Genomic DNA, 8,762 nt, shown 5'->3' with positions numbered 1-8,762 from the left:
TTACAATGATAACTTGTAAATAAAGACAAAGAGCCAACATGTTTCAGTAGCTTGAGAAGAACTGGATGAGACGAATACCCAAGGCAATGATGCCACAATTGGGTTGAAGTTTTTGTAGCTGAAAAGGCTGAGCGAGATGGACAATAAGCGGAATCAAAATTGAGGGGGTAGAGTCCTCGACGAGATGGACCTTGAAGGAGAATTCAGTTGGTCATCTGGTCCTCTATATGGTAGCCATGTGAATAAAAAATCACAGAGCAAGAGTTATCAGTGGTGAGGCGATTTATACAAAGAAGATTATGAGTTAATTTAGGAACAATATGAAGAGAAGAAAGTCGGAGCTTACGGTTGGGAGTGGGTAACAAACCTTTACCAGTATGAGTGATGGGCAAGAGTTCGCCATTGCCGATCATAGCTTGTTGATGTCCTTTGTAAGGCTTTGCATTAAATACTTGATTGGAATCAGCAGTAAGATGGAATGTAGCACCAGTATTAAGCAGCCAGTCAGAAGAGGATGAAGCTAATTCAGTTGAATATGCCGAAACTAGTGGCTGGTAGGAGAAATTGCCATGATGCCAACATTTGAATGCAGAGTGACCCATCTTGCCACAGATTTGTGATGCGGAGCATCTTTACGTGCCTATGCTGCAAGGACAACTTATCAAGCACATGGATCGTTGGCCAGAAGACGCCGAGCACTACCTTTCTGTTGCTAGTTATTTTCTGCTTTTGACAGTAATCATTAGAGTAAACTTTTTTTATTTCTTAGCTGCATTTAGTAGTCTTAGCCGGAGAATTAAGTACTCCATCGGGGAAAGAGTAAGTAGTTTATGATCTGATATTTTCAAAGGTATAGAAGTTATCTTCCTGTTCCATTGCTTGTTAGCTTTCTCTGTTTCCCAGAACTCATTCTGTGCAGATTACCGACTACATCAGGTTTGGTATCAGAGCCAGATGGCTGAGAGCAGTAGACGGGTGGCTCCCGGTGAAGATCGAAGCCTTGAAGACCTTTGGGCAGAGCATCGGAAACTAGCGCAGCAAGTGGAAGAGGCTGCGACCGAAGCTCAAATGTTCCAAACGGAGGTGCGACGAGATCTGCGAATGATCTTCGTACGCTTGGAACGCAATCCGGCAATGCGGATGGCAACGCCGAATAATCATCCAGCGGCTCGCCGTGGATTGGATGCTGGAAGAATAGCAAACCAAGAGGTGCAGAGATGCGAGGTGTCAGATTCAGAAGATGAAGCTGATTTAATTAGAGAGCTGGAACTATCCGATTCGGAGGAGGATGAAGGTTTTCATCACCGCCGGCGTCAAAGGGGAACGGAGCGAAATCACGGTGAGTTTCGCGTTAAATTGGATATTCCGTTCTTCGATGGAAAACTACACATCGAAGACTACCTAGATTGGGAGCGGGCAGTAGAGACTTTTTTTGAATACATGGAGATTGAACCGGCGAGGCAAGTGAAGTATGTTGCCTGTCGATTGAAATCGGGAGCTAGCGCGTGGTGGTTACAGTTATTGCAGTCAAGAAGACGCGAAGGTAAGGGACCTATTCGCAGTTGGATGAGGATGAAGCAATTGCTCCGTGGTCATTTTTTGCCTACAGATTATGAACAATTGTTATATATGCAATATCAACATTGCTCGCAAGGTAACCGATCAGTCAATGAATATACGGAGGAATTTTACCGTATGAGTGCAAGGAATAATCTGAACGAATCCACAAATCAACTTGTTGCAAGATATGTGGGAGGCTTGAAAGAAGCAATCCAGGACAAACTTGAATTAAACACTGTTTGGTCATTATCCCAGGCAGTAAACTATGCCTTGAAAGTGGAGGTGCAATTGGCAAGACATAGCAGGAGCAGTCAGGGAAAACGAGTTGTGGAACAAGCTGCAGAAAGCTACCGATCCACTAATATGAATGCTCTTCCAAACAGCAGGATTCAAAACAATTCGGGAGGAATCCAAATACCGCCGGGTGCTGGAAACAAAAACTTGGAGTCGAAAATCGCCCCGAGACTCAAAGGTCAGTCTAAAGAAAATCCTTATTCTAAACCTTCGACTATCAAATGTTTCAGGTGTTTTCAGCAAGGGCATAAATCCAACGAATGCCCGACACGACCTCAAATTCACACAATTGAAGCGGAAGAAGACACGACGTTAGAAGACGGCGAGGAGGAATTGGGAGATTCACATGAGGAGGTGAACGGAGATGAGGGTGAACCACTTATTTGTGTGATACAAAAATTACTTCTGACACCAAGACAAACCGACAGATCGCAGCGAAACATTTTGTTTAAAACGAAATGTACAATCAACGGGAAGGTTTGTAACTTACTGGTCGATAGCGGATGTACAGAAAATGTAGTTTCCAAAGCGGCAGTGCAGGCCCTACAACTTAAAACAATTCCGAATGCTAATCCATACAAAGTTAGCTGGGTGAAGAAGGGTGTCGAGATCGCTGTCACAGATAGCTGCCGAGTTCATTTTTCTATTGGGAAGAACTATGATAGCGAAGTCGTGTGCGATGTAATCGACATGGATGTTTGCCACATCATTCTCGGAAGACCTTGGCAGTTTGACGTAGGGGCAATTCATGATTGTAGAGCCAACACTTACACCTTCAAATGGAAGGGAAAAACACTAAAAATGATGCCCAATAGTAAGGAGACGGAAGATGTTGGCCAAAACAGCAAACTGTCAATGTATGTGGTGTCCGGCAACCAGTTATTGCATGCTTGGAGAGACTCGACGCACATTTTGGCACTTGTAGTTAAAGAGCAAACAGCCGCAGTGGAGCAAGGTGAGGTTCCAGAACTTGTCAAAAATCTGATCGAGCAATATGCAGATCTCGGCCCAGCGAATCTTCCAGCTGAGCTGCCGCCCTTAAGGAACATCCAGCATCGTATTGACTTGATACCAGGCTCAACAATTCCCAACTTGCCGCATTATCGCTTATGTCCGAAGGAGCAGCGAATTTTACAACAGTTGGTGGATGAATTGCTCGAGAAACAGCTAATTCAACATAGCCTGAGCCCATGTGCAGTCCCCGCTTTGCTCGTACCTAAGAAAGATGACAGTTGGAGGATGTGCGTTGACAGCAGAGCAGTTAACAAAATCACCGTCAAATTTAGATTTCCGATGCCGAGGATTGAGGAGATGCTAGAAAGATTAGCTGGATCAAAAATTTTCTCCAAATTAGACCTCCGAAGTGGGTATCATCAGATTCGAATCAATCCCGGGGACGAATGGAAGACAGCGTTTAAGACGAGAGAGGGATTATACGAATGGCGTGTAATGCCGTTCGGCTTATGCAACGCTCCGGCGACATTTATGAGGCTGATGAACGAAGTCCTTAAACCCTTCTTGAACAAGAGCTGTGTCGCTTACTTCGACGACGTGTTGGTGTTTAGCGGCAATTTGGAAGACCATCTCCAGCACTTGAAGCAGATTTTTGAAGTCTTCAGACAAAACAAACTGTACTTAAATATGGCAAAATGTGAGTTTGCCACAAATGCTGTCTCATTCCTCGGATTCAAGATAGATGCTGCGGGTGTGAGTACAGATTCGAGAAAGATTGAATCCATAGTGGGGTGGCCTACTCCAAAGTCTTTTACAGATATACGGAGTTTCCACGGCCTGGCAAATTTCTACAGGAAATTTATCAAGGGCTTTAGCATCATCGTAGCTCCGCTAACCGACATTTTAAAGCAAAAACAATTCCAGTGGGGAGAAGAGCACAACAGGAGCTTTGAAGCAATCAAGAAAGCACTGTCATCCGCACCGGTGTTGGCTTTACCAGAATTTGACAAACCATTTTCTGTAGAAACGGACGCATCCACGGTCGGAATCGGTGCCGTCCTGACTCAAGAAGGCCGACCCATCGAATTCTTTAGCGAGAAGCTATGCCCATCCCGACAGCGGTGGTCAGTTTACGAGCAAGAATTATACGCCGTGGTGAGGGCGTTAAAGCAGTGGGAACACTATTTGCTACACCAGGATTTTGTTCTATGTAGTGATCACAAGGCACTACAATATATTAATACACAAAAGAACATCAACCGCATGCATGCAAGGTGGATCTTATTTTTACAAAAGTTTACTTTTGTGTTGAGACACAAAAGCGGTGCACAAAATCGAGTGGCGGATGCCTTAAGTCGCCGATCTGCTCTCATCACCCAGCTACAAACGGAATTCTTGGGGTTGGATTCATTGCAGGAGTTGTACAGAGAAGATAAGGATTTTGGCAAAGTTTGGCTTCAGTGCATTAATCAGGAACCAACGGATGACTTTTCATTGAGGCATGGATTTTTATTTAAAGGAAATCTCCTGTGTATCCCAGAGTCATCTTGGCGGCAGAAGTTAATTCAAGAAGTGCACGGGGGCGGGTTGGCTGCTCATGCCGAAAGAGATAAAACATTAGCACAATTACAGAGCAAATTGTTTTGGCCTCATTTAAGGAGGTATGTTAGCAAATATGTGGAACGATGCTCCATTTGTCAAACATAAAGGGTGGCGGACAGAATACAGGATTGTATCAACCATTGCCGGTGCCCGAATCAATTTGGGAAGACCTTAGCCTAGACTTTGTACTTGGGCTGCCTCGCACTAAGAGGGGAAATGATTCGATTATGGTCGTCGTAGATCGGTTCTCAAAAATGGCCCAATTTATTGCATGTAAGAAAACCTTCGACACTTTGAATATTGCCAAGCTTTTCTTCCGGGAGATCGTAAGGTTACATGGTGTGCCAAGGAGTCTCACATCCAATAGAGATGTGAAATTTATAAGTCATTTTTGGCGGGAGTTGTGGAAACGATTAAAGACCCAAGTGCAAATGAGCTCCTCTTATCACCCACAAACTGACGGCCAAATGGAGGTGGTGAACAGAACATTGGGAAACTTACTTCGGTGCCTAGTACAAGAGCAACCCAAGTTGTGGGATGATGTATTAAGCCAAGCCGAGTTTGCATTTAACTCCATGCCGAACCGTTCCACGGGTATGTGCCCATTTAGTATTGTTTATACTAAATTACCAAACACTGTTTTGGACATTGCAGCCATTCCAAATTGCAAAAGCAAAGCAGCTGCAGACATGGTGGATCAATTCTCTGAGATGTTGGCAAAGGTGTGTCTGAAGCTAGAAGAGTCTAATAAGAAATACAAATTAGAGGCCGGCTATCATAGAAGAAAGAAGGTCTTCAAGCCGGGTGATCTTGTTTGGGTGCGAATGAAGAAGGAGAGATTACCAGCGGGATCCTACAGCAAATTAAGTCAAAGAAAATTCGGACCGTTTCCAGTTAGTCGTTGCATCAACGACAATGCATATGTGATTGAATTACCGGCTGAATTCAACACACCCAACACGTTCAATGTTGCAGAAATACTTCTGAGACTTTGTGAGTATTGATGCCTAGACTCCCTGAAGAAGAGTGCTTAAAGCCCAAGTAAAGCAATCATCAACAACAAGTTTTGAATTTTTGTTCATCATCACATCCTGAGCCAATTTTTTTATTGCTTTATGAGTTATTCCATGTGTTTGATTTTATATAACTTATATGTTAATTTGTTTACCACCTAGGAGCTAAGAGTTATTTGCATTGTTGTTTTCATTTATTTGCTTACGGGCATTCCTCTATTTATATTTGAAGGACCTTTCTATTGAAGGAATTCTTAAGATTATTTTTTAATGGTTGATGACTGAATACGAGGTTTTCCTGCTGCCATTAGATTACGCTGCAATGCTATGATTTTGTGATGCTTATTCATTTCTTCAAGGAGATCTACGAGAGACAATGGCATTCTGTCTCCTTTCTTCAAAACAAACTTCTACCTTCCTTTTCTTTTATGCTGTTTCTCCATCATGGAACAAAATGAAGTAAAAACCTGCCTATAAGTTGGGAACTAAGCGATAAACTACCCAAAAGAATGTCCACTGAGCATCATAATGAAGCGTGTTTCATATACTTTTGTGCCTTAGAGGTAGAAAACTTGTAGCACTCTGCCACTCAACAAACAATGTGCAAATTTGCTCTTCCCGGTTGTTTTAGGTGGACTGAAACTTCTAAACGCTTTGTTTTTGGCGTCCATATGTTAGTTCGCTTATAAAAACATAGAAAATAGTGAGAATGACTTGATGTGAAATATACGTGAATTTTGGATTAACCCAAATGAACGAGGAAATAAACATTAAGGTTTCGTTTGGGACGGTTTTCTTACTACTTCTTAAAATAATTTTTTATTGTAAAAATTTTAATTTTTTACTAAAAAATTCTTTAAAAAGCAGTAAAAAAATCGTCCCAAATGAAGCCAGAAAAAAACCATTTACTACTTCAAAAAAGGTTGCTTAAAAGGCGATTAGCTATCCAAAAATGAAAGCACAAATAATGTAATGCTTTATTTTAGCTCTAATAGTAGATAGAACTTCAAAAGGCATATTAAAAAAATGAATCATCATCTACCTGTATGGTAGCTCCTCCTCTGCCATGTTGGGTGTGCTGTGCTTTTAGAACCTATGCAATCATAAAATTTAAAAGAAAATCATATACAAGAAACTCGGTTGCCAAATGGGAGGAAATATATAGAGGAAGATAGTTACGTAATACTCCCAAAATAAAAAAATTTCAAAATAAACTGAACATAACAGTACCTGATAGGTTCGCCCTATAGAACCCCAAAATTGAGTAAAGATAGCCTTGTTAGTAATTTAACGAAACAAAATCTTGAGCATAGTACAACACTTTGAATTAGATGAAAACCTTTTCTCTGAATCACATTCCCAATTCGCACCTGCAAGGAGTCTAGCTGAGGTTATATATATAGATTGATATATAATACATTGATAGATGAACAAAAACATAGTAGAATGCAATAGAATAAAAAAAAGTGGCATTCCTTGCTACATAAAAAAAAAAAAGAGAAAGTGATGAAAGTAAGCCAAGTCAGTTTAAAACTGCCGTTGCCAGGTTCCAAGTCCTGCATGAGAACAGTGGAGGGTTGCGTTAGTTAGTTGACAATCAGCGTAAAACTTGTCGAATAATCATGGCATGAATCCTTTAAAAGAGTGGGACAAAGGCTTGATGTTGTTGTTGTCGTCGTCAAGCTCTTATACTAATTATCAGAAATATTTCTGGCCAAGACATTCAAACTTTGAAAGTTATTTTTCAAAAATAACATATTTGTCTTAGCAAGCAAATTCGAATGTTCTGTGTCAATAATACATCTACTTATGCATTACTAAAGAAACACTGTGTTTTCAGTATCTCACCAGCAATAAGGGGAAAAAAAAAAACAAATGCTAGCTCAAAATCGTAAATAACTTTAAAGTGCTCTATCATATATTTTACAATTAAAGAAAAAAACTCCTTTTTCATGCAATACTTTGACAAAATTTAAGACTGGCTTTGACAACAATATAATTGTGGCATTATATTTTAACCTTACTCATACAATTTTCCAGCTTACACTATCCCGCACTCAATACAATACAATTGAAACAACTAAAATAATGATAAGCACTGATTCAAAACCATCAACTAAGTATCAAATCAAAGTAACACCTGCAAAATCAAAATTTGATTGAACTCAAAGGACTTTCGTTATGAATTTCTTCTATTGGAAGCAATAAACACACAGACAGGCAAACACTTTCTTGCGAACCATAAACAGGAAATTTACATCAGAACCGAGAACTTTGGCACCACGGCGTTGGATAGCAGCCCAGGGCACAGCAAGAGTGCGGAGTAGGGGCGAACTGGCGGCGGGCCGCAGCGGCTCCGTTGATCCCTGAGCAAGCGTCGCTATGGAAGAAGACGAAATGGTAGATAGAGAAAAACCAGAGGAGTGAAAAGCTCGGAACACTCTTCTGCTCGCGCGGTGCATTTGTCTCGATGGATAGCGGAAAAGCAGACGGCAGCGCCACAACAAAAACCCTCCAACAAAACCCCTCCAAATTTTTAACATATTGGGTCCCGTGCGCATGGGAAATTTATTGGGTCTGGTCATTCGATGTAAAATACGTTCTGACATCAATAAAATATTGACATATTAAATGTATATGTGTCCACAAAATTTTAAGTTAGGTGCGTCAAAAGCGCAGGTAAAGTGCATGTAAAGCGCGGTCAAAACGCAATCAAAAAGCACAGTCAAAGCGCAGATAAAGCACAGTCCACGTGGCAAGTTTTAATTTGATGTGCGGACCTATTTTTAGATCCGGTGACTGGACCTAATAATTTTTCATGCGCATTAGACGCAAATGAGTCGGGCTTAGTCTAGGAGAAGTTGATTTTAACTAAAAGAAAATAAATAAATAAATTATTCCATTTGTATGCCAATGATAATAAATATGGAAAAAATATAAGATAATTATTATATATTGATATAGCACAAATCTCAATGAAATTTTTTAAACTAAGCTAATTATATTTGAATTTAATTACAATAAAATTATAGTTGAAATGAATATTTCAATGAATAAGTCAAACGACATCATAGGTCCATAGGTGTTTCAATCAGTCTAAATGTGTCAAAATCAATTATCAAACACTTAAAGTGTTGTTGAAATTTTTGTGATACTATTGAAAGGTTAAAAAAATTTTGAATCTTGAGTCCTTATACTCAAAATGAGTATCCCTACAAAAAACATATAATGAATAATGAATCCAATATAATTAAATTAGAAGGTCATTAAGGCACTTAAATGTTAAAAAAATAGCCTATAATCAAGGAAACCAGCGATGATTGTTTATTGCATTTTTTT

At 40.2% G+C, this 8,762-nt stretch overlaps 2 protein-coding genes across 2 annotated transcripts; one reads left to right on the top strand and one right to left on the bottom strand.

Annotated features, from left to right (window-relative positions):
* Positions 1-642: 642 nt before the first annotated feature.
* On the top strand, positions 643-4,515 carry LOC110097438. The gene is made up of 2 exons (XM_020823809.2): positions 643-819; positions 904-4,515. Exons 1-2 carry the CDS (start codon positions 643-645, stop codon positions 4,513-4,515), a joined length of 3,789 nt encoding a protein of 1,262 aa, XP_020679468.2.
* A 1,835-nt stretch (positions 4,516-6,350) lies between these two features.
* LOC110097437 lies at positions 6,351-7,964 on the bottom strand. Its single transcript, XM_020823808.2, has 5 exons — positions 7,682-7,964; positions 6,763-6,793; positions 6,654-6,667; positions 6,466-6,516; positions 6,351-6,365 (listed from the first exon to the last, which is right to left on the bottom strand). The coding sequence occupies exons 1-5, from the start codon at positions 7,883-7,885 to the stop codon at positions 6,351-6,353; spliced, it is 315 nt and encodes a 104-aa protein (XP_020679467.1). The 5' UTR covers positions 7,886-7,964.
* Between the last annotated feature and the right edge of the window lie 798 nt (positions 7,965-8,762).

This window comes from Dendrobium catenatum, unplaced genomic scaffold (assembly GCF_001605985.2).
Source record: "Dendrobium catenatum unplaced genomic scaffold, ASM160598v2 fragScaff_scaffold_1482, whole genome shotgun sequence".
Lineage (NCBI taxonomy): Eukaryota > Viridiplantae > Streptophyta > Magnoliopsida > Asparagales > Orchidaceae > Dendrobium > Dendrobium catenatum.
Note: the sequence above shows the minus strand (reverse complement) of the source record. Positions and strands in the feature narration are given on the sequence as shown.

Coding starts and splice junctions, on each gene's coding strand:
- LOC110097438 (XM_020823809.2), top strand. CDS start 643: ATGCTGCAAGGACAACTTATCAAGCACATGGATCGTTGGCCAGAAGAC. Junction 820..903: donor AGTACTCCATCGGGGAAAGA/GTAAGTAGTTTA, acceptor TCTGTTTCCCAG/AACTCATTCTGTGCAGATTA.
- LOC110097437 (XM_020823808.2), bottom strand. CDS start 7,885: ATGCACCGCGCGAGCAGAAGAGTGTTCCGAGCTTTTCACTCCTCTGGT. Junction 6,794..7,681: donor CCAAAGTTCTCGGTTCTGAT/GTAAATTTCCTG, acceptor GACTCCTTGCAG/GTGCGAATTGGGAATGTGAT.